The sequence below is a fragment of the Barbatula barbatula genome, assembly GCF_947034865.1.
Source record: "Barbatula barbatula genome assembly, chromosome: 17".
In the NCBI taxonomy this organism is placed as follows: Eukaryota; Metazoa; Chordata; class Actinopteri; order Cypriniformes; family Nemacheilidae; genus Barbatula; species Barbatula barbatula.
This window is the reverse complement of record NC_136780.1, coordinates 77,500-102,500: the sequence shown is the minus strand read 5'-3', so window position 1 is coordinate 102,500 and position 25,001 is coordinate 77,500. Positions and strand designations below refer to the sequence as shown.

General features: G+C 41.8%; 3 protein-coding genes across 7 annotated transcripts in view; all 3 read left to right on the top strand.

Moving 5' to 3' along the window:
- txk (TXK tyrosine kinase) overlaps positions 1-10,879 on the top strand; it is a 10,954-nt gene extending 75 nt beyond the window's left edge. The window contains exons 1-15 of one of the 5 annotated variants that reach the window (XM_079478948.1): positions 1-122; positions 3,638-3,689; positions 3,771-3,825; positions 4,045-4,241; positions 4,333-4,392; positions 7,018-7,072; positions 7,351-7,424; positions 7,499-7,626; positions 7,707-7,781; positions 7,867-8,038; positions 8,482-8,698; positions 9,808-9,872; positions 9,953-10,071; positions 10,228-10,385; positions 10,710-10,879. The exon at positions 1-122 is cut by the window's left edge and continues 75 nt beyond it. In XM_079478948.1, coding sequence (XP_079335074.1) covers positions 3,823-3,825; positions 4,045-4,241; positions 4,333-4,392; positions 7,018-7,072; positions 7,351-7,424; positions 7,499-7,626; positions 7,707-7,781; positions 7,867-8,038; positions 8,482-8,698; positions 9,808-9,872; positions 9,953-10,071; positions 10,228-10,385; positions 10,710-10,790 — 1,404 coding nt within the window. In that variant the 5' untranslated portion in view covers positions 1-122; positions 3,638-3,689; positions 3,771-3,822 and the 3' untranslated portion in view covers positions 10,791-10,879. Of the gene's footprint in view, positions 123-2,714; positions 2,824-3,637; positions 3,690-3,770; positions 3,826-4,044; positions 4,242-4,332; positions 4,393-7,017; positions 7,073-7,350; positions 7,425-7,498; positions 7,627-7,706; positions 7,782-7,866; positions 8,039-8,481; positions 8,699-9,807; positions 9,873-9,952; positions 10,386-10,709 lie in introns of those variants that run through there. The other 4 variants (XM_079478945.1, XM_079478947.1, XM_079478944.1 and 1 more) reach the window with 4 other exon arrangements.
- Positions 10,880-12,493: 1,614 nt separating this feature from the next.
- g3bp2b (G3BP stress granule assembly factor 2b) lies at positions 12,494-18,126 on the top strand. Its single transcript, XM_079478949.1, has 13 exons — positions 12,494-12,787; positions 13,052-13,170; positions 13,257-13,338; positions 13,647-13,820; positions 13,903-13,990; positions 14,164-14,272; positions 14,939-15,161; positions 15,237-15,329; positions 16,035-16,116; positions 16,200-16,250; positions 16,347-16,472; positions 16,550-16,668; positions 17,365-18,126. Exons 2-13 carry the CDS (start codon positions 13,076-13,078, stop codon positions 17,608-17,610), a joined length of 1,488 nt encoding a protein of 495 aa, XP_079335075.1. The 5' UTR covers positions 12,494-12,787; positions 13,052-13,075; the 3' UTR covers positions 17,611-18,126.
- A 4,363-nt stretch (positions 18,127-22,489) lies between these two features.
- LOC306907107 (uncharacterized protein) lies at positions 22,490-24,739 on the top strand. Its single transcript, XM_079478966.1, has 7 exons — positions 22,490-22,662; positions 22,801-22,944; positions 23,027-23,164; positions 23,247-23,282; positions 23,410-23,439; positions 23,517-23,555; positions 23,984-24,739. Exons 1-7 carry the CDS (start codon positions 22,582-22,584, stop codon positions 24,272-24,274), a joined length of 759 nt encoding a protein of 252 aa, XP_079335092.1. The 5' UTR covers positions 22,490-22,581; the 3' UTR covers positions 24,275-24,739.
- The last annotated feature ends 262 nt before the right edge of the window (positions 24,740-25,001 follow it).

Sequence of the window (25,001 nt, the reverse complement as noted above, 5' to 3'; positions counted from 1 at the left end):
AAGACAAACAGACAAGTGATAGCCACGTGACCCAACAGAAACTGACATTATCCCATACCACCACAAACCTGGGCTGATCTGGTCTGTTCTGTACAACTATATTATGGAGAGCATCTAGAAATGTGAGTATATGTTGGCTATTGTATTGACCTAGTTTTGCATGATGATTTGCATGATGACCCTTGAAGGCTTATGGCGGCACACAATGTGATATTTCCCCCGCGCTGCCCCGGCACGTGCACAATTGCCCTTTGGCCAATTACATTAAGACCCTGTTGTCTTGTTTAGCTCAGGTCGAATCCAGCCTCATCAATGAAAATGAATTCATGAGGCTGTGCAGCTCCATCCATGGCCAAGATTTTCTGTAAGAAAAAAAAAAACATATTACTGTACTACAGTGCTACACATACGGAACCCTCACCCCATCACACAGGTACCTGTGTAGCTCTCCGAATGCTCCATGTGGTACTGATATGGTACATATTCAGCTGCTACTGGATTTCACCAATACTGTATTGTAAATGTAAAGGACAGTTACACTTACCGTACATATTCAGCCCAAAGTCCTTTGACCCTCACACTGTTCCTCTCAAATGGGACCCTGCAGAGCTGCTTCATGGTGATGTTGTGTTTTCCCAAGATGCAGAAATTAGGAATTATTTTCCTAATATTGTATTCTGTATTTATTCACTGTATATCCTGCACTTGCTAATTGCACTTCTGGTTAGACCTAAACTACATTTCATTACACTGTAGTTGTATATGTGTAATGACAATAAAGTTGAATCTAATCTAATCGAATGTGTCTGAAGGTGGTGATGCTCAAACGGCTTATGTTGTTGAACACATACAGATCTGCAAGGTGTTTCTGTCGTAGCTGGTGGAGAGGGATGGCAAGTTCCTGCTGTTGTGTAAACAGGTGTTGGCGTCCTCCCCCAGACGGTCTTCTAGTCATTCTAGAGAATTACATCCACAAATTGTCATCGATTTGCTTCTTTTTTTACAGTACTTTACTGTATATACTGTACTGAAACATTGTATGTTTCACAAAAACTACCACTTTTGCTGCCAAAGGAGCATTTGCACCTTGCAATACCCCGTACACGTGATGTGGTAATGTGATATACTGTAGTACAGTGCTGTAACTACCATCTGAGTAGAAGGTAGAGAGGTGAAGACATAACTGTTTTCTAGTCGGAATGGTCTTATTACAGATGCCACTGTGAAGCGGCTTAGATGTGGGTGGACTCTCTGCCCAGCTTCCCTCATAGACAGGCCATGGTTGATGACATGGTCCACCAAAGTTGCTCTTATATCATCAGAAACTCTTCGACCTTGACCTTGTCCTCCTCCTCCTCTTTCTCCTTTTTGAACTAAGTGTCTTATGAATGAAATAGAGTGTAGTATGCAGGACCAAGTGTGTTGCATAAAGGAGTAAGTGTGTTGTAGAATTGCAACTAGAGTGCAAAGCAGCGCTTTTGTTTAACGTATGGGTACATGTGTTTGAGGTAACAAAAGCTTCAAGCTGTGTTACTTTAGTCTAATCATGGGTCTATGTTGTTCAAGCAACGGGCAAAACCTGCAATCTCTCCGACTGTTGAATGCTTGTGTGGTGTTTGTGACGAGAACAGAACACAACAGTGATACCCGCAGGTCAACACGTGTCATGTTTTCCAACAGCTATACGCTACAATTAAACCTACTGTACGAAATACGAATAAAAACATGACTATTATAGGTTGGACGTAGAAAAAGACCGATCTAACCGTCTGAAGCTCTTATTCGAGACTAAAGACTTGTTTCGGGATCCAGTTAACTTATATCTGAAAAGTAAGACTGATTAGTGATTATTATTTATATATGAAGTCCGTTAGGTTAGCAGTTAATTATGCAACCGGCCCAAAATAGAATATAACCATGAGGAATATGTGTCTTGCTAAGAGCCAATGGTCTACTACAGTCAGTGGGGTGGAAATGTCTTCAATGGAAGCAGAAGACCATATACTGTGTTATTATTTTAGATTTTTGATAGTATAGTTGTCATATGTAGTTACTTTTTGTGTACTCCTGCAGTATTTCTTTAACCCTTTATTGCATGGCAGTGTTTTGGTGTGGACGCAGCCACGCAGGGCACAAGCACATGCGCATCAGTCGACTGGGTTCATGAGATTCTGTGAATTAGGCTTATAAACCAAAATATTACCTTGTATCTGAAAAGTTCTTTTGTGTTACCCAGGCAAGGGTGCACTACTATTTACTTAAATGTATATAAAGTGCTCAATTTTGTATCTATCATACCAAAAAGAGTTCTTGGCAAACCCGTATCCCTATGATGATCTCTGTCACGATGTCATTGATCACGACATTATTTCTCTGTATTTGGAAATCTTTTCATCACTATGAAGAGTATAAACAGGGCCGCACATTTGATGGAATGATCATAGACTTTGCTTTACTAGAAGAAAAATAAAGAGCCTGTTTGTTTGTTTCTGCATCTTGCTTTACATTTTTTATGTTATTGTAAAAATTAATAAATCTATATGAGGTCTTCTCAAACAATCTCTTACATTATTTATGTAGCTGTGTGTGTGTGTGTGTGTGTGTGTGTGTGCAGGCACATATCTAAATAAAATTCATAATTCTATGTGACATCCTGTAACCGTGTGTAAGTGTGTGTGTGTGTGTGAATACGTCACCTCTCCTCTCATTAACACACACACGCGCACACACGCACGCACGCACGCACACACACACACACACACACAGACCTTGGTGAGCATCAGGAGGATTAACAGGTTTGCTGCAGTAAAATGATTCACTCCAGTGAGTAAAAACACATTATTTACTAAACTATTGACTGGTGTCATAAATGTCAAGAAAGTAAAGTGAAATATTTTCATCGACAGACTTGAACTGATCTGTTGTGAGTTTTTATTTGGTCATTTATTTCTTTGATAGTTATTCAATAATGACAATAATGAGTATCTACAGTTGTTATTAAGCTGTAGATACTTTGTGGGTGTTTTGTGTTTGATATTTGACTTCCTGAAAGACGGATGTGAGAAATTTATCATGTTCTTCAGTTTAATTTGTTCTGTTTATTTCTAAAGCACAATAACAACAACAACAACAACAACTGTGCTGAATAATATAATTTAAAACAGAAATAAAAATGATATTATACTTTTCTAAGAGACATGCTTTTAATTTGAGTTGTAAAAGTAATTCAGTGGCGATTGTTCTAATAGAAAGTGGTACTGTAGGCTGCAAAAGGTCGCTCCCTTTATTCTCCAACCCAGATGTTAGAGACCAATAAGAGTTTCTGATCCAATGACCTGCGACATCTAGCAGGTGTGTGTAAACCCTAAAGGTCAGAAGGTTAGAAGGAGATATTCCATTTAAAACTTGAGATCAACAACAGAACACAAAGTTTGTGAGTCATTTGTGTACATGTGTGTTTCTGTTGAAGGTCACACGTTCAATTCATTTCACCTTTCTTTAAGAGCAGCAGTGCAGTACAGTCATGAGTTTGTTGTGTAAATGTGTTGAGCGAGTTTAAGCTGTAACAGCGCCGTGTGGTTTGTGAAGTCGCTGTTCACTTCTTCAGTTGTGATGTTGACTGTGATGTGTTGTGTAGATCAGTCCCGTCACTGGATCTTCTGCTGCTGCTGCTGTGCTCTTCAGACCAGGTGAGAATCCACTGAGCTCTCTGAGACATCAGTGAGACGGTACTGAGCATCTCTCTCTCTCTCTCTCTCTCTCTCTCTCAGGAGCCGCTCGTGTGTAGATGTGAAAAGCAGCAGACGTTCAGGATCCATCTGTATGGTATTCACTGGTTCACTCATTCTCTTATTGTCGTTGTATTGTCAGTATCTCATGCTGTCCTGTCCTCCTGTGTCATAACAGAAAAAACACGTCTACATCTCACGTCACTCCACAAATTGACATTTGTTAATTTTTCGTGTTAATGTTTGTGCATGAACCCTCAGGCTGATAATGTGTGAAATGGATTCGTACGTTTATATTTGTTCTTTTGCTGTTCAGTCTCAGCTGTCCAAAAAGAAGCTGCCTTATCCTCCTCCTGATGATGATGATGATGAAGAAAGTGAGATGATGAAGGCGGTAGCCATGTATGATTTCACAGCCAGAGAGAGTTCAGACCTGACGCTTCATCACGGAGACGAGTATACTATACTACATAAACAAGACCAGCTGTGGTGGAGAGCCAAAGACAAACACGGGTCGGTGGAACACAATCTCACAAAAAACACATTAAATGAACGACTTTAAAACCCTTCACACTGATGAACAGAATCATGACTTCTATCTCAGGAACAGGGGTTTCATTCCCAGTAACTATGTGACAGAAGTCGGGACCATAGAGGCCAACCAGTGAGTTTGCCTAAATATTCTTAGCCAATCGGAGCCACTTTTACTTCTCTTTATCCAATCAGCGATCTTCAAAGTTTAATCCGGGACCCGTTTCAATAAGGAGGTTCAAGCAACACTGAGTTAAAATATGAACTCTCAGTTGATTTACTCAGATAATCGCTACTCTGAGTTTTCTGTTTCAGAACAGCTGGTTTCAATGAGTTCAATCCACTCTGAGTAAGTTTACTTACGGGCAGTGGTTCTTAACCTGGGTTCGATCGGGGAGTGAGACACCGGCTGAGACACCGGCGGGAAGGCCTGAAAGACAGGACCGGGCACTTGAGGGACCACCGGACTTAAGACCACCGGACTTGGGACCACCGGACTTGACGAGACCACCGGACTTGACGAGACCACCGGACTTGACGAGACCACCGGACTTGGCACTTGACTTGAGACCACCGGACTTGGCACTTGACTTGAGACCACCGGAGGCCCGCTGGACGATCGGGCCCTCCTGCCCGTATGGCGCCCCCCCAAAAAATATTTGGGCTGAGTCCCGGTATTCTCTTCTGGCTGGGGCTTCGGGCTGGACAACACCCCCCTCCTCGGCTTCTTCTTTGGCCGGTGCACGGTAAGTGTGGCCGGCTGCGGAGAAGCGGTGGGGACTGGAGGAGTCGAAGGGTGCAGAGGATGAGGGGAGTCCTACAGCCCCGATTCGCAGGGTACGGCCCTCGGGGATGGCGGCCAGCGGTGGGGAAGAACTGGGCTGGACTGAGACCCTGGGCTCCGGCCGATTCATGGCATACCTGATAAGGTCGGTGAAGCCCAGCGGTCTCAGCATTTGCATCTCCCACCCCGCTAGAGGTTGGTTGAGGCCGCCATTGAACAGGACCATTTGTTCCTGCTCACTGTGGACCATCTCCCCTGCCACCTCAAAGAAGCGGTCCGCAAACTCTAATACGTCAGAGTGCCCCTGACGTAAACACAGGAGGCGACGAGCCTGGGTTGCTCGCCTTGCCTCCAATCCGCCTGCTGGGTTCTGTTTTGGCTCGTTCATTCTGTCATGAATTGTGAGGGAGAACCCAAGTGCAGGCAGACACGGATGAAGGGGTTTTAACAGATATACTTTAATTATAAATAACAAGAACAAACCAAACATCCACGATGGGAAAACACTAACTAAACTGGATACAAAAACTGAAAACAAACTCATCCCACAAGGGGGCAAACATAAACAACTAGGACTAAAACAAGGAACTTTGAAACCATACATACACTAGACCAAGAACATGACTGGGAACAGGGCAGGATACATGAACAGCATACAGGTACAAAATACAATGAACGAGCACAGGACAAAGAACACGAGGATTTTTTAAAGCGAGACAGACGAAGGATAATTAACAAGGGTCAGGTGCGGTTACTGAAACACTCAGGGAAGGTTAACGAGACAAAAGGGCGGGAACACTGACGAGACACGAGAAAGCACATGGCAAGTCAGAATCGAGATACATGGGAGAGAAACTGCAATGAATAGATTAAGTGACAATGTGGCCGCACAGATCAGGAGGACCACACTTGGGGTGGTAAAATACAACAATGGGAGAAAACTAAAATAAGGAACACAGCAAAAGCTTTGTTCTCCAAAAAGCAGCAGCGTGAAAGCGTCACGATAGCACAGCCCAACTTGCTCCAATGATTCAAGGAATTATTGCCCAGAAATCAACCGTAAACTAACGCTAGTTCTTTAGCCGCTACAGCTTTAGCCCAGCCTATGCTCCGCCATCCAGGCAGACCGGGAGACAAAACTAGTATGAGCCGCCTAATACGCACAGTCCGTCTTTTGTCCACTTAAACCGCATAAAACGCAAGCTGATGATTGTCTTACGCACACCACATCTCAGCAGCCCAAGATACTGTGTGATTCACAACGATACAACAGGGTGGGTCCCTAACCATGACGTATCCCAGGAGACACAACCAGCAGGTATTTATACCCAATGACACAGTGGCTATTTGGACACGCCCTTATGACGACAGCTGTCATTCCCGCTTTACTACATAAGGATGAAGCAGATATATTTAATGGACTTTAAAGAAACTGTATCACTCAAATCAAAAATCTTCCGGATATGATAAAACATCCAAACGGGGCTTCACCATATATTCTCTCCCGACGTAAACTTAACTCTCTCCGAATGAATGCAGCTTCCTCATCTACGGGTCCCTGAATAAACGGAAATGCCATTTTAATGTCTGTGTTACGAACTTGTGCGCGATTAAGGAAAAGATTGAAAAAACAAACAGCGAAGGCAAGTTCAACACCGCTCCGCTAAAAGGGGCGGAGATTGTAACAAACCCCGGGTTAGTGGAATAAAACCTGCGGCCGACCAGGTTAGGTTCACAGAGTAGGTTACTATGGTTACTCACTCTAAGTATAAGATACCTTGATTTTTGAAACGGGCTTGACTTACCCCACGGTCACGGGTTTGATATACCTCGCCTTCTGAAACTGAAAACCCAGAGAATCCCGTTTTCTGGGGTTAACTTACACTGAGTTTGCACTTACCCTGCTTTCTGAAACGGGTCCCTGTTCATTTCAATTGAATTAAATTGTGTGTGTGTTTGTGTTGTGCTGGTCAGCTGGTACTGTAAAAACATCAACAGAGCTGAAGCTGAACATCTCCTCAGACAAGAGGTGAAATTTTTTGGATCCCTAACAGTCAATAATCATCATTATTACCTGTAATTCATGATGAATTGTGTTGGTTTGTGAATGTTGTGTGTTGTATGTTTTGTTTGTGTCTGTGTTGTGCTGTGTTCTCCGTTGTGTGTGTTGTTTTATGTTCTGTGTTTCGTTTGTGTTGTGTTCTGTGTTGTGTGTGTTGTTTTATGTTCTGTGTTGTGTGTTTTGTTTGTGTTGTGTGGTGTGTTGTGTTATGTTCTACGTTGTGTGTGTGTGTTGTGATGATGAAGGGTAAGGATGGAGGGTTCATGGTCAGGAGCTCCAGTCAGCCGGGCAGCTACACCGTCTCAGTTTATTCCCAGCGGTATGGACTCAGATATGATGATGTGATTGGTTCTTTGATGGCTTCATTGACGGAGTCTTTGTTTGATGGATCAGTTTAGGTAAAGGTGAGATCAAGCACTATCAGATAAAACAGACAGACGCAGGGCTCTTCTACCTGGCAGAAAAACATTTCTTCACCTCCATCCAAGAACTCATAAAGTACCACAAACACAATTCAGCAGGTACTCACATCAGTTGTGTGTGTGTGTCTTTCTTCTCTACTGACGCCTTTCAAATCAATGGGATGTGTCTGTGTGAACAGGTCTGATGTCACGGCTGCGATATCCTATCGGACCGCTGGGGAAATGTCTTCCGGCAACGGCAGGATTTAGTTCAGGTAAGACATGGGAATACCATTCAATCAATACATGAAACACCTTTCTGAGCTTCTTCTTTCAATGTTTTTTGCTTGTTGTTCATAGACAAATGGGAGATCAATCCATCTGAATTGACGTTCATTAAGGAACTGGGCAGCGGTCAGTTTGGAGTGGTCAGACTGGGCAAATGGAGAGCGCAGCATAAAGTGGCCATAAAAACCATCAGAGAAGGAGCCATGAGTGAAGATGACTTCATAGAAGAGGCCAAGATCATGACGTGAGAAACACACACACACTTTCTGAGCGAGAGGAAAGTCTGTCGAGAAGCTGGAAAATGTGGTTTGTGTGTGTGACTTCCTGTGTTGTGAACATTACTCTGTGACTTCAGAAGAATTCTTGCGTCTCTTTTTTTGTGCGCTGTGACTCAAGTACCATCAGAGGAATCTGGATGAGTTTGTGTTTTAAATGCTCCTGTAAATTGAACAGAAATGTAAGATGTATTCAAATCTTTGACCTTTAACCCACGGTGAGTGACGTCTGCCAAATGCGCTGAATGTCAATGGGTTTAATGGAGTTTTGACTCAGACCTAAATCTGTAAAGTGATGTGAAAAGAAATCATTGTGTGATGCTGCATGTCAGCGGGTGAAAGAAAGGTGATTTCATCTACTGAGCTCAGGAAGAGTAACACAATGTTGTGTGTCATTGCTCTGTGTGTGTAGGCGAATGTGTCACGCTAAACTGGTTCAGCTGTACGGCGTGTGTGTCACCGGGCGGCCCATCTGCATCGTCACAGAGTTCATGGAGAACGGCTGTTTGCTTGACTTTCTGAGACAGCAGGGTGGAACTCTGGAGCATGTGACGCTGCTCTTCATGTGTCAGGACGTGTGTGAAGGGATGGAATACCTGGAAGAAAACAACTTCATACACAGAGACCTGGTCAGAGACAAACCTTCAGCTACACACGGTTCTGCTGCATCATCGGCTTCAGAAAACAGAACTTGTGCTCTTGATGTGATCTCTTACGGCCGGGCCACGCATACTCATCCGTGTGCAGTACGAATGCTGTGCGTAGAGCAACACGTGTGCAGTACAGATCCGTCATGCGCCCTTGTGCTTCCACACATTCTACGTTTGTAGCGCGCTAGCGGCCCGCGTCTTCTGTGTGATTCAGTCAACAATGGGTATTTCCCATATAGGATCAATCGAAACGTACGTTTTTAAAAAGGGTTAATGAAACGCGCCATTTTCCTCACTGTGATTCTCTGTTTTATGTTTAGTGCAAGTGGTTGATAGATAGATCGATATATAACAGCATCCACCGTAAACTTTCATGGTGTATCCAGATTAAAAAACATTAGCCTAGTCTATTGAAAGAGTTTCAAATAAACTTACATTCATGTCTTTATATAAACAGTCCTGGGGTTCGTAAAACATTTTGTATTTCTCGACCTCAATAATTAGCAGCGTGTCAATCATCTCGCTGCCCTCTTGTTCTTTCTGGACCACCTGCTTGTCACGTGATTGTCACTATTTGTATGCACCTTCCCCTTGCAATATACTGTAGGATATTTGTACAACACAACATGTTAATCGGATGAATTGTTTTTACAACTCCTGGTAACTGTTTTGCTTTTATTGCTTAATTAAACAAATAACAAAAAAGGTCGCAAACTACATTTATTTGCATTATGTGAAATGACTACATTTCTGTGGCAATTCCTGTTCATTGTGTGCATGATACGTGTGCTATGACTCGATGCATAAACGATCGCTGCACAGACGCAACGCACCGCATCTGCAACGGACCGACCGTATACGTGTGCAGTGTGAACGATCTAATCCGTTAACATGGACACATGAATAAAAATACTGACCGCATACGCACAGTGCGTAACGCACTGCACCGGAGTATGTGTGGCCCCGCTGTTAGCCATTTTATTCAAGTCTTCACATGCAGTATGCACTATACCCTTTTGAATTTCTGTGCTTCCAGCATCTGATTGTTTTTTGAGTAAAGCTCTGATCGGTGTGCGTGTCGTCCGTAGGCCGCACGGAACTGTCTGGTGAACGAGAGGTGCGTTGTGAAAGTGTGTGACTTTGGCATGACCAGGTGAGTGACCCTGTTCTCTTCTCACATGAAACGTGTCCTGTTCTTTCTGTGTGCTCACGCACGTGCCTCTATTCCTGCAGATACGTGTTGGATAATCAATACATCAGCTCCATGGGCTCCAGGTTTCCCGTCAAATGGTCTCCACCTGAAGTTCTTCATTTCAACAAGTTCAGCAGCAAGTCGGACGTCTGGTCATTCGGTGAGGGTGCAGCTCATGAGGAGCCCAAGAAAAGTGTGACGTGGGATCTTAGACTGTTCGTCTTCTGTCCTGTGTGTCCATGTGTGGTGTCTTTAACATCAATGATCTTATCCTGTCGATCCCATTCTATGAACATGTGTGTGTTTATCCGTGCAGGGGTGTTGATGTGGGAGGTTTTCTCGGAGGGTAAGATTCCCTTTGAGAATCGCTCCAATGTGGAGGTGGTTGAGGAGGTGACCGGAGGTGGACGTCTCTACAGACCTCACCAAGCGTCTCCACACGTCTACAACATCATGTACAGTTGCTGGCATGAGGTTCATTCAATTACATTTCTCATGGTTTCAGGGGTCATCACATGCCTTTTAATGATCTGAAGAAACACAAAGGAGTCATAGATTTGCAACACATGGAAGAATGTTTCTCAAACTGAGACCGGATCAGGTGCTCAAGGCTGCCGGATGCCTGACGGTTAAAATCACATCCCAACGTGGAGCGTTTTTCAATCCAATGACCTCTTCATATGTCACATATGATTGATCACATCCCGATCCCTTGATAGAGTCTTTGTCTTTTGCAAGCATGATTCTCATCATAGCAGGAATATTGTTCAAACGTTTTGTGTTTTTGTCTGTTTACAGAGACCTGCTGGACGGCCGTGTTTTTCTGAATTACTGCAGAACACCAGACAGCTAACAGAGGAGACAGACACACACAACTGAAGGACTCTGAGCACATATTTCTCAGGCCTCCATCACATGACCTCTAACCCATCTTTACATCAAATAAATCCCATTCAATGTCAATCCTTTTTTATTTGTGATTCATTCTTTTACATCAGCATTTATTGAAAAGTACGTTCTTAAAAGGGTTAGCAAGGAGTTATAGGGCACTGAGCTCACTATAGACTGTAGTAGCTCTTTCATTTGAAAGGGCATCAAGAGAAGATAAGTTCATTAGAAAAGTGAGGAAAGGATGTAGGGCTTTTCAGAAATCTATGTTTAGCAACTTCACAAAGGTTGTTAACCAAGTAATATTTTCTTTCTTAAGCACATAAAACTTCATTTGTTTCTATTCAAGGGGATTTACACATGTTATTATAAATGACATTTTACTGACACAATTGAGTCCATAAGAACTTTTGAGTATCACAATAAAAAGAAATAAGTTCAGTGGTTTAAATATAAATTTCACAGAATTGGCAAGAGTTTTCTTCAATATCAAATTTTGATTTGATCAATTATTTTTATTAATTTAAAGTGAAGTTCTTTCACTTTCGGGAGACTTGGAAAGTTAAGATAATTCATTATCATTTCCTTCACCTCTTTGGGGTTAAATTCTTTGAAAATATAATATTGTTTAATTCTATTTGGATGAAGTTTATCAATGAAGACACTTCTAATATATTTGTTGTTACATTTATTATCCCTAATAAATAATTCACCCTAACAAGGAGATGGGAGAGAAAATGTCACAAATCCTTTTACTGGTAATGCCATGTTTTTTTGGTATGGCCTTAACCACATTGTTAAACTCTTTAGGATGACATAAAAATCCATGTAGTTGAGAACATTACCATAGTCGTCCATCATGTCCAATAGGGAAATGTATTTATATTGAAACCAGTTTTTATAAAATAAAGATTTGTTATGGTGCACAATAACACTATTCATTATTTCTAAGTCAATAACATTTAAGACCCCTTCATCGTAACTGTGCATGTAGTCGTAGTCCTTTATGTTAATATAATGATGCTTATTTTCCAGATAAAGTTAAATGCAATATTACATTCTTTTAGTAAATGAGGTGGAACAGCCAAATAGGAGGCTGGATAAACAAACCTTGAGAGTCGTTCTATTATGGTCAGTAAAACTCTTCCATAAATTGACATATCTCTAAGCATCCAGTTATTGAGAATAGCTTTTGAAAGATTTTTAACATGGACATTTTGATGACTATCTCTAGTAATATTTTACACATATTGCTATGTTACATAAAGAGTCTAGTTTACTAACTCACACTTGTTCAGGTTTAAGTGTGGGCCTGACCGTTCATTAGTTGAATGTCAATTAGAAATGTGTATCACAGTATCATCAGCTATTTGACTAATACCAATCTGTGTTCCAAATACATTGAGTCTATGAAAGTTGTTGTTTTTATATCACGATAGCAAGACCTCAAGTTGAATCTCTGGGATTAATGTCATATAAACATGGTTGCATACAAAAAGGTATTGAATAAACAATATTATCAGTTTACAATTCTCAAGCGCAGACATATTTGCAATTACAATTTGTAACAATTAATTATTACAATTATTAATGTACAATTATGGATACCAATAAAGGAAACAAATATAAAAAAGTGAAATTGAAATAAAAACAGTAAAAACATTTATAGAAAGTAAAGTAAGTTCTTTCAAGGAGATGTGATAGGGCACTGGGGTCACTGAAGAAAAGGGCAACTGGAAAGGGCATTAAGGGTGAATGCGTGACGATATTTTCCTGCGCCACGGGTGAGAAGTCGCTTCCTTGTGCGTCACGAGCGACGGCAGTGGACGCGCGCGCCAGCGTCTGTCTGAGCGGTTCGGTTCGGTTCGGTTCGGTTCGGCGGTCTGTCGCTTTTAGCGGATAAAAGACGCGTTGAAAGCGTTTCGCTCGCTTGGAAGTGCGCGTGCGGAGCGGCTTCGCGGCGCTTCATAAAGTTTCCGTCACATTGGGTGAGTTTTACCGCCGTTATCATGAAGCTAATGCGCGCGCTAGCGCTATTGTCTGTCTTGTCTGCTGCGGGCACGTGCACGTCACACATTAATACATGATCAATAAATCTATTATCTGTGTGACACGTCTGTCGCTCATCCCGTCGATCATCTGTCAGTCCTCACGTCTGTCTGTCTATCTGTCTCGTGTCATGTCATGTCTGATGGATGGGTTCTTGACTCGAGTGATTGTTTCATGATAATGTGTGTGTGTTTGTTGTGTAGAGTTTGTGTGTGTGTGTGAAAGAGATGGTGATGGAGAAGCCGAGTCCTCTGCTCGTAGGACGCGAGTTTGTGAGGCAGTACTACACACTTCTCAACAAAGCACCTGATTATCTGCACAGGTGAGAGTTTAACACACACACACACACACACACTATAAAGCAGCCAGCTTGAGCAGTGATGTGTGTGTGTGTTTTTGTGTCGTCAGGTTTTACGGGAGGAACTCCTCATATGTTCATGGAGGTGTGGACAGCGGTGGACAGCCAGAGGAGGCGGTCTATGGTCAGGCGGTGAGTGTGTGTGTCTCACAAACACACAATCATTAGAGTAGTGTTGCTCTTATCACAATGATATTACTGATGTGCGTTCACCCCGGCACTGTTATTAAAGTTATTATGATGACAGAACATAAATAAAGACTTCCTTTTACTTTATTCACATGTATTGGTCTGAACGTGGTGAAGCTCCAAAACACATTTGTCATTAAAGTAACACAAACGACTCCAGTGACTTATTGAATATCATATATTCTGAAGTGAAACGTATATTCGCAGTGATGACATCATCAGGGCTCGTGACTGTGTGTGTGTGTGCGCAGGAAATCCATAAGAAGGTGATGTCACTGCAGTTCAGTGAGTGTCACACTAAGATACGTCATGTAGACGCTCATGCGTCCCTCGGCGATGGGGTCGTCGTGCAGGTGATGGGTGAGTTGTCCAACAGCGGGCGGCCCATGAGGCGGTTCATGCAGACGTTTGTTCTCGCTCCTGAGGTAAATGACACACAATTGACACACCATACTACACATCACACAGCAGAAGTGCATTTTCATTGTGTGTGTGTGTGTTTGTCAGGGATCTGCTGTCAACAAGTTCTATGTGCACAATGACATCTTTCGCTATGAGGAGGAAGTGTTTGGAGACTCTGAGGCTGAACTGCCAGGTAAACACACATCAGATTTATGAAATCTAATCTATTAATATCTCATCATTCTCTTGTTATTCAGTCCATCTGTCGCTTGGATTTGTATTCACATGAAAAAGTCACTTGTCCTTTTCTGCATTTCTGTTGTTCATAAATGAGTGTTGTGTGATGTTTTGTCTGTTTGTGATCAGAGTCTGAGGAAGAAGACGTGGAGGAAGAACAAACAGAGACACGCGTCTCACCTGAGCCCGCCCAGGACCGGCCCAACAGCACCACCTACTATGAGCCTCCACCCGTCAGGTATCAACCCACCTGAGGCACATGATTTGGCTGATGATTACATTTACATTTACATTTAGTCATTTAGCAGACGCTTTTATCCAAAGCGACTTACAGATGAGGAAACATTGGAAGCAATTATAACAACATAGGCAACGAAAATACATAAGTGCATCAAACTAGTCCATTAAAGCCTAGCACAGTATACAAAGCTAAGAATAGTGAGGTTAGTAATTTATTTATTTTATAAAGAAGGAAAGGGAAGAGAATTAGGAAAAACTCAATCAGCAACGTGTTGACGGAAGAGATGCGTTTTTAGGTGTTTTTTAAAGATGGCAACCGAGTCTGCTGATCTTGTAGCAGCTGGTAGATCATTCCACCAATGTGGAACAGATCCAGTGAAGGTACGGGAGAGTGACTTTTTTCCTTTTTGGGATGGTACCACTAGTCGTTGTTCCTTTGCAGACCGCAGTGATCTGGCAGGAACATAGATCTGCATTAGCAAGTGGAGATACGATGGTGCAGATCCGGTGTTGGTCTTGTAGGCCAGGAGCAAAGCCTTGAACTTTATGCGGGCGGCAACAGGGAGCCGACACTGAGATACGTGCCAGTTCACATGAAGCCTTAGACGAATCGATCGGGTTTACTTTTGATGTTTTGATGTCATAATTGGTTCATCTTCCTCAGTAACGGAGTGGAGGAGGAGCAGGAGGAGGTGGTTCTGGAGGCGGAGCCAGAATCCCAGCCTGAGCCTCAGGCCAGTCAGGAGGCAGAGGTGGAGCTTAGCCCAGATTCAGAGCTAGCAGGGGCAGAGGCGGAGCCTGAAGAGGAAGAGAAACTTCCAGAGGAGGAGCACCGCTCCGCCCTCGCCCTGACTCCACCCCCTCAGCAGACTCCCGAACCTCCGAAGGTAAATGAAGGTGGTGTGGTGTTGGGTTTGTTAGGTGTGTGTTTCTTTGTGTAACGCTGTTTGTGATGTCTGCAGGCATTCTCGTGGGCTTCGGTCACCAGTAAGAATCTTCCTCCAGCCGGAGCTTCTGTCGTCTCTTCACACTTTCCGAAAACTGCGAGCGTTCATGTAAAGTGAACACCTCACATCATGTTCTCCATTCGGGGTGTAACTGACGGCATGATACGTCACAGTATAAAAGTTTCATGTTTTTGAACTGCTTAAGAAGACCTCCCCTGGGGATTAGCTTGCTCAATTAAGATTAGATTAGATTAGATTAGATTAGATTAGATTAAACTTTATTGTCATTACACATATACAAGTACAGTGTAAGGAAATGTAGTTTAGGTCTAACCAGAAGTGCAGTTAGCAAGTGCAGGATATACAGTAAGAATAAATACAGAGTACAATGAGAGAATATAATACAGTGGGCATGGATTATAAAAATATTTTGCAGTAGGAATGTTCTATGAAAATATGACAGTAGGTATATACTATGAACAATATATACAGATGACTATATACTATGAACATTAATGTACAGGTGGCTATGAACGGATAATAATTTAGACTAAAATAGTGCAAGTGACTTAGGTATGCATAAGTTATCGGCATTGGCTATTAAAGTTGCAGTGCAATAGGTGAGTTAATGCAGTTGTTGAAGTTAATGCAGTTATTAAAGTTACAGTGCAGTATACGATTTAATGCAGTTAATAAGGCTTTAATGAGACGTGTGCTCAGCGCCCCCTGCTGGTCAAACATTCGTCAGCTCCTACACTGCCTGTTTGACAAGCTGGAGGATAATGTTGCTGTGTGTTTGTTTGTGTGTGTCAGGTGAAACTGGACACTCAGTCTGTTCATTCCAGAGATCAGAGGAGAGAGAGGTCAGGTTTTCCTACACGAGGACCTCGAGCAGGTGTGTTTGGGTTCGGCTCACTCTGGACTCTTTTTGTTTCTGTGAGTGATTGTGGTGACTGATGGTCCTCTTGTGTTTATCAGATGGTGGCGGCTCAGAGTCTCAGGCCGGAAAACAACACTTGAGTTTTAGAGGTGAGTTTATGTTCAGCCCAGTGTTTTATTTCTAGATGACATGAGATGATCTCAGCCAATGAGAAGATTGCAGCTTCACCGCATGCTTGTGTGCAGGCCGTGACCCTGATGCCGGTGAAGCAGACAGTCGCAGGGTTATGCGTTATCCAGACAGTCACCAGCTCTTCGTTGGAAATCTTCCCCATGACATAGATGAGGGTGAATTGAAGGACTTCTTCATGAGTAAGTGTGACCTTTGACCCTGCGCACGATTCTCTGAGGATGTGTGAGTGTGAAATCATCGGTGTGTTTCTCTTCAGCTTTTGGGAATGTGTTGGAGATGAGAATCAACACAAAGGGTGTCGGAGGCAAACTGCCCAACTTTGGTTTTGTGGTGTTTGATGACTTAGAGCCTGTGCAAAGGATTCTGGGAGCTAAGGTTTGTTAAATATACTTGTCACTATATGTTTTTTTGATTAGTTTGTTTTGCTGGGATGCAGCATTATAGACAAGCTTTTATTTGTATATTTCAGTTTTTTAAGGTTGTGTTTATACTGTTTCATTTTCCTTTTGAACCCCACATCTTTTGCTAAACGCAGACTTTTGGAAACGCTGCAGACCCCGTTTTAGTTAATCGGGGTTCGGTTTCTGTGAAAACTGATGAAAGAAGAGGCTGTAGAATACGATGGCGAGTTTGCCCACATTCGCTCAGTGATTGTGTCTTCTGTATCATTGCCTTTGCTTCTCTGATTAGTCATATGAGCCATTACCCTGACCAGCCTCGCAACTGCCATGTAAACAACAGGCTTGTTTAACTTTATATTACAGCACGCGCGAGAGAGAATCGAGAGCCGTCTGCTTTTAAATCACTCTCTCAGTACTGCGATGTCATCCGTCTCTCAGTCTGGTTGACGCCAGATGAAAAATAAACTTAATAGAGTGAGATCTGAATGGATTCACAGGCAAATGCCGGATTCAAAGTCTGGAATTACTTTATCATTACTCAGAGTTCACCAGGATCTATATGTTTGTCTTTATGTTTGGTTGTAAATGTGTATTTAATCTGAAATGATCCTAGTTATTGAATCTGGCTGATGTATGACGCATGGAAGCTTTCTGTCTTTCTCCTCTGCAGCCTATCTTGTTTCGTGGAGAAGTCCGGCTCAACGTGGAGGAGAAAAAGACCAGAGCGGCCCGAGAGCGAGAAACCAGAGGAGCGGCCGACGGTCGCCGGGGACCCAGCGGGCCCCGAGGATCTATGGGAAATGGAATGGGGCGAGACAGAGATGGGCGTGGTCCTGTCTCGTCAAGAGGTGGGATCGGGGCTGGGAGAGGTGGTGGTCCGAGCGGAGATAGCCGGTTTGCAGGGCCACGGCGCTGATGCTGGTTGAAGTTCTCGCCCTAATTCAGAAGAAATTCTCTCTCTCTTTCTCTCTCTTCGGCTTTTGGACTGTGAATGAGCAACAGAAGGAACATCAGCTCTTCTCTTCATTCACGTCTTTCTGTTGTTGTTGTTGGCGGACAGGACAAATGTGGTGTTTTTCCTACAGAACAAAAGTTGAATGTCTGGATGGGGTTTCCTCATGGACTGATTTCTCACACATTTTGTAAAGCACATACATCAGACGCTTCATGTGTACACTTATTTATTTTCCTAGTAAATAAAACAGTGGTGGTGCCTTAACTGGATTTGGTCTGATGTGTGATGTGAGATCAGAGGATTGATGATCTGATTGCGTGTGTGTTTGTGTGTGAGACTGAAACTGAATTTCTGATGTCTGCTTGATTTCATACAGCTCTCCACATTAGTCTTCAGTTTTGGGTTCCTTCGGTCGGATTCAGCAGTGTTTTGTTTGTGCTTTTTTTTTGTTTTGACTCAATAAACTACTGAAATCTGCGACGAATGCCATTTTGAGTTTTTGGTCCAATCAATTGAAAAATCGAATTCACCTTATTCAAATGCACTTTAAAGCACTACACTTTAAAAACTCAAAGGTTGTACATACACTGAATAAAATAAGTCCACAAATCATTTTGTTGACTGGACTTGGATCAAAAAGTTTGCTCAACTTGCAAAATTGTGTTATCTTAACAAACAGAAGTCCCCAGCATGCATTGTGGCATATTAAATTTGGTTTTGAATCAGATTTTTTATTTCTGTTTTAGTGTTTTGTTGAAAGTGCTAGTTGCCTGTTGGGTTAGTTGTTATTAAATAGGTGTGTTTGGGATCATTGTCTTGCTGAAAGACCCAGCCACGTTTCATCTTCAATGCCCTTGCTGATGGAAGAAGGCTTTTGGGTTGGCACAAACTTTTTGACCCCACGGGGTGAGATCTTGTGTGGAGCCCCAGATCGAGGGAGATTATCAGTGGTCTTGTATGTCTTACATTTTCTAATAATTGCTGCCACAGTTGATTTCTTCACACCAAGCTGCTTACCTATGGCAGATTCAGTGGAAGACAGAGCAGGCTCTTTAAGAAGTTACAGGTCTGTTAGAGCCAGAAATCTTGCTTTTTTGTAGGTGACCAAATACTCATTTTCCACCATAATTTGCAAATAAATTCTGTAAATATCAGACAATGTGATTTTCTGGATTTGTTTTCTCATTCTGTCTCTCATATTGAAGTGTACCCATGATGAAAATTACAGGCCTCTCTCATCTTTTTAAGTGGGAGAACTCGCACGATTGGTGGCTGACTAAATACTGTTATGCCCCACTGTGTAAACAGTACCAACTTTCAAGTCTTTACTACTTACAGTTCCCGAGATCAGGGGGGGGGGGCTCAACCTTTGTTTTTATCTACATAACCTAACCCTAACCCTGATCTAAAACTTGAAAACAAGGTGACGACTTAATTAAAAATTAAGTTAGACAAGACAATCTAACATACATGATATCATATCATGCCAAGGCATCCAATAGGCAAGTGTAATCCAACAAGTAAAAGTACAACCAGAGCAAGGACTCGACAGTGGAACAAACAAAACGAATCGGCACAGGACAGAAAACACAAGGACATCAAATAGGGAGACTAACAAATGATAACTAACAATGGGCAGGTGTGGGTAATGAAACACTGAAGGGAAGCTAACGAGAGAACGAAAGGAGCGGGACCAAAGACGAGACCGCATGATATGTCACGATCACAATAACACGTCTCTCTTTCTCTCCCAACACAAAACAAGAGTACTGTCATGATTCTGCCACTAAATTAACAAAAGATGGGACAGAACCATGATAGTTCCAAAGAAAAGGGTTTGGCACAGGAAAATGAAAAACACGTTTGAAGGTCATGCGAGAATGTTTTATTTAATCCCCTGTGAGGTATGGACCTGGACCGTCTCTGGGACCGGACGCTGGTGGGGTGGTCAGCTAGGGCCTGTATCATGAAGCTGGTTTAGGTGGCTAGCCAGCTATGTTTCAGTTTAGTTTGTGCCAACCCTGGGTTTTAGGTACCATGAGAGTAGCTCGGCTTTAATCGGTGTTCGTCACCATGGTGTCTTACGCTGCACGGCTAACCTGCTCCGAGGCAGATTATGTTCTGGATTCGAGATCTCAGACTGAAGTTTGACCAATCAGCTGTGAGCAAAGAAACATATAGGTGACGTAACTAATTCCCAGCGTCTGTTCCCTGTTGCAATGGCTTCACCTTTACTCCCAAATCCTGTGGACATCTCTGCGCAAATTGTTAGACGAACACTTTGTATAGAAAGAGTTTTTAGGGACAGACAAAATCTCCTTGACTTTCCTGATACTTACTTGCATGAAAGATACAGATTTTCCGCGGAAGGAATGTCTTATCTTTGCAAACTTCTTGAGCCGCACATTGGCAGCAGATACAGTGTTTCTGCGTGTTTGAAAACATTTATATTTCTGAAGAATAATCTTTTGCTCCTGCGTGGAAAAATATATCGCTCTCGCTCTATCCATATTGAACGGGATTGGTTGTTCAGTGCCGACGTCACTCTTTTATGTGCACGTAGAGTGATCATAGCTTAAGGATCAAAGCCTGAGTTGACAGAGAAAGTTCATGAGCTGCGTCATGGTACCAATAAAGCCTGATTGCATCCAAAACCAATCCTGTAACCCAGAGTTTGTTCAACTACCATCATGGTACAGGCACCTGGTTTGTGGCCAGTGCACACAGAGTTTTACGTCTCAGATGTTTGGCTTTGGCTCTCACAAGTCCCTAACCCTACCAGTTAAACAGTTTAACATAAGATGAAATATTTTGCAATAGTTTTAGAATAAAAAATGTAATTGACTAGCAATACATTCAGTAAAGAATAAATGTACATTTGTTATCTACATGTAGTTGCTGCACACTAACCCTCCAGCACCTGTGAGCGGGTGTCTGTTGAATGATGGATGTCTCCTCTCTGTGGCTGTTATCACCACATGCTTAAATCATGTCACCATTCTTCCCACAGAAACGCACGAGACAGGCTCCACACGAATTGAGTTTGGGTCATGAAATAAGAGTTGAGACACTGAGAGGTGCTTATAATCTATTATTATTAATATTATTATTGTTTCAGTGCATTACAGTGTACACACACACACACTTGAATCATGACAAGCCTTTTATTGTTTTTATACACTGCTAATTACAATTATTTTAACTAATGTTAGCATACACTTTAGAGAAACAAATGACTTTAGTTTATTAATAAAGGTTTTACAACTAATACAATCTTACTTGATTTGAAGAACAAATGTAGTATGGTTAAGTAGAACAGCAGTCCAAACACATTCACATTTGAGCATTAGATGTCATGAACACACAGATGTGTGTGTGTGTGTGTGTGTGTGTGTGTGTGTGTGTGTGAATGTCAACTGCACCGTTTGGCCTCTGGAGGGCGTCACACACACACTCACCATTAAACTTTGACTCATTTCAGACTCTACAGACAATGACGCATGTACACCTATCAGACAATGACACAAGCTGTTATTTCAAAGATTATCCACAGTCATGTGTGTCCTGTAAACATTTACTACTGATATAATGCCATTATTGAGGTGTGTTTTCTAAATATAGAAACATAACTATATGTGTTGTCATCGTTCATGAACTAAAACTGCTAGTCAGGTCTCTGTGTTGTAAGCGTTTACCCTCCATAAATTAAACCCATTGACCGTTTCAGTCTTATAAGTAATGATTTTGAATATCTGATCACTCTGTGTGATTGAAACATACAGTAGTGTGTAACAGTAATGTGTCGCTTATTGCTCCCTGAACTCTCTGTAAGTCGCTCTGGATAAAAGCATCTGCTAAATGACTCAATGTAAATGTGTTTTCTGCCAAGTGTGAGACTTTCCAGATCAAGGTTCCAATGGATTTTGTGTGGAATATTTTAAAGAACCTTCACTAAATAATCTGTATTTCTGAATATAACTGGTCCACTGTAAAGAGGTGACATCTACATAACTGAATATTGTAATTGACAAAGAAGCAACAATCCGGGGTCAGTTGTGTTGATGTCTTCTGTCACGTAACACACGCTAAAAGAAGTCATGTCACCGCTTCCTTCTGAAGCGTTTTATACAATACAATGAAAGAACATGTCAAGAGAGCAATATGTATAATTAGTTTACTCATCTCATAGCACTCTTAAAAGTCTTAAATCTGTGATAATTAATCTTGAGCATTTGTTTAGGAAGCCATATATTATCATTGGTAAATATTTGAACATTCATAGAATTGTCAAAAAAAAAATTCAATTCTTTTATTCACAGAAATGTGGGACGCTCTAAACATGTATGTGTGTATTTGCTCATCACTGACAGGTTTTGACCGTTTCGATAAATACAACATCATGAAGGATTGTAAGCATCTTCATCTTCATAGGGTGTGTCTGAATGAACTAAAAGGAGAACACAACAAACCAAAAAACGTAGTTCTTGAGAACAGTTGTATGAGAGGTGCACATATAATCCGACATAATGATTGTTGTGTGACGTTTAAGTGATGGCTGTGCATCTTTTTGAAGCTGGAAAGCTCCTTGTTTAACTCAATTTGATTTCAAAAGTAACGGCAAACATCTCTCCACGTATTTTCAGTTAAAACAGGAAAGCTTAAAAGAACAGAAATGACATAATGGTGAGTATCAGTGAGTAACGGAGTACTGGTTCATTTCTTTGGTGAATGATCTAAGAATATTTGTACTATAAAGTTAGTGTTAATCCAGCTAAAACTCTGCATGTCTGTCTCTAATCTGTCTGCAGTGACAGAATGTCTCTCTGTCAGGCAGGCAGACAGACATGATGTATATGTGTGTCTGATATTGCTCTTTAAATTCAAACAGACAGTCAGACCTGCAGGACACATCGAGTTGTGAACGTCAGCGTCATGTTCTACAAATCTGAACCCATGCTGAAGATTCTCCTGAATCTGTGTTTGTTCGGGATACTTCCCCGGGCTGCACATCAGGTGTGTGTGTGTGCTGTGAAAACAATGGAAGGGTTAGCTCACTGAAGTCTAACAGTCTAATGGCGCTCTAATGGTGTTCCACATTTGTGAATGAATAGACGTAATGTGGGTGAGTTGTTATTGTGTGTGTGTTTTTAGGTTCCAGTGGGTCCGAGCTTCAGTCTCCTGCTGTTTCCAGGATCTGTTCTTGGGTCGTCTAAACCACAGGGAGTTTGGATACCAGTGGCCACATCTGACCAGAACATACATCAGCAGTCCAGTCCACAGACGGACCACAGCAGGGTGGGCATGTGCACACACATCTACTTTTAAATGTGAAGTGTGTGTCTGTTTTATAAATGTTCATTTTGGATTTTTGGTACAGATCAGCCCTCTCGGTGCGTATAAACCTTACGGATTAAACCCAAGCGGTGCGTTTCTCCAGCCTGTAGTTGGCTCTGCTCCTGATCCCACTCCTGATCCTCAAACATTCCCACCTGAATCTTTAGCTCTACAGGGACAGGTAGACTTCAGAGTTCATATTCACATTCTTTCACAGTGTTCTGTCATCGTACCTTTCTCATCGTCATTCTGTTTACATGCAGATGTCAAATTTCCTTCCCTTAAACTTCCCCATGCAGGTAAATCAATTCATCAGACACAATCTAATCCTGGTATCTGTAATATAAAAAGCAGCATTTAAGGCTTTCAGATGTATGTGTTTTTGTTGAGCTTCATTCACAGGAATATATGTCTTTGTGGTTTCAGGTATATTCAGTTGTACAGCAGGCCGTAATCGTAAGTTTGTTGGAAAATCACATTAAAAACATAAAATATCAAATGTATCATTAATATAGGATTTCATGTTCTTTCAGGCCGATTCCGACAGTTCAGAGGAAGTAAAGGCGGCGCAGGTAAATACACTCCTGTTATTTATCACTAAACCAATGGTTTGTTAGCGTCCCACAGCACGACCCGGCCGGGACTTGAAGCCAATAATTCTCTGTCTAGTTTAACAGAAAACAAACATCACTGGTGATTGTGAACGTTTCGCTCTTATCGAGGGATCATGTGGGCTTTCAGTGTGTCTCATGATGGCATAACATCATCACCTGACGGCAGGATTATTTTCTCTGGCCGTTGAAACATATCTGTGTATTCCAAAAATTTTCAAATTAATATGTATTTTGCTAATAAATTGTATGATATTATATATTAGATAGAACTTTATTGTGCAGAGCCTGTAAATGGCATTTAATGTTATGTAGTAGGTATATGTGGAAGTTTTATATCAAACATTAGTTATGTTCAACCCATCTCACAATATCTATTTCATCTTTAGGTGATTTATTTGATTCCTGTCGGCGTTGAATCATCCAACATGGGTGTGATGGAGGGAACCGTCCCGAACCCTGATCCAGGTCATCTTCACGTCCAAACCACCACCAGCTCTCCAACCGTCTCTCCTGGAGCTGCTCCTGAAGCTCAGCGGCAGTTAGGAGAATCTGTGTGGCCAGAAACAGTCACATATTCCGTCAAAACACTGATAGATCCTAAACACGGCAGAGGAATGCAACCCGAGCTGTCCGTTAAACACAAACCTCTCTCTCCTGCAGGAAACATCAGGAAATGATGCTATTACACCACAAGTTTTGAATTTGGCAATCTTTTCTCGCTTTCTGCTATTAAAATTGCCGATGTATTTCAAAAACATGAAGCAGACACTAACCAATTTCCTTAAGACAATGTGTTTGGTTGACATGTTCCAAGGGTGAACGCACACAAATAAACAAGTGAAATAACAGTGGCATGTTGAGTTAAAGATGCTTATCCGGTGTTTATTTAAAGACTTTCTGATTTCATTTTTATCTGGATGCTTGTTCCTGTGAGAACGTTCGGTTTTCCGTTCCGACAGGGTGACCTCTGATCCCGATATTATTCGTATGTTCCAGCTCCCTATATAAACAAGAGCTTTGTGTTGTTACAAACATTTATAGATTCTGTTTATTGATCAAAGGTTATTCAGTAGAACAGCGCATAAAATGACAAATGACTGTTTATACTTCACAAGAAAAATAAAGTCCTTAAATAAAAGGTTCTTCTGGGGTTTTTTTCTCAAATATGTTTGATCGTTTGTTATAGTTAGTAATGTGTTTGTACTGTGAATACTGTGTTCTAAATGAAGAAATCTTGTTCTGTGATGTGTAAAATAATTTATAAAAATTGTGCCGTGAACACAAAGCATTATAGTATATGGCAAAACTTTTTTTAATGTTAAAAATGCTTTCTCCCATATTCATCTAATATGCTGGGACAGTTTAATGCAAATGGTTTCCAGGTAAGATGTCTTGAGAAGTGCA

Coding starts and splice junctions, on each gene's coding strand:
- LOC306907107 (XM_079478966.1), top strand. CDS start 22,582: ATGTTCTACAAATCTGAACCCATGCTGAAGATTCTCCTGAATCTGTGT. Junction 22,663..22,800: donor TTCCCCGGGCTGCACATCAG/GTGTGTGTGTGT, acceptor GTGTGTTTTTAG/GTTCCAGTGGGTCCGAGCTT. Junction 23,165..23,246: donor CTTTAGCTCTACAGGGACAG/GTAGACTTCAGA, acceptor GTTTACATGCAG/ATGTCAAATTTCCTTCCCTT.
- g3bp2b (XM_079478949.1), top strand. CDS start 13,076: ATGGTGATGGAGAAGCCGAGTCCTCTGCTCGTAGGACGCGAGTTTGTG. Junction 13,339..13,646: donor AGGCGGTCTATGGTCAGGCG/GTGAGTGTGTGT, acceptor GTGTGTGCGCAG/GAAATCCATAAGAAGGTGAT. Junction 16,473..16,549: donor ATTGAAGGACTTCTTCATGA/GTAAGTGTGACC, acceptor GTTTCTCTTCAG/CTTTTGGGAATGTGTTGGAG.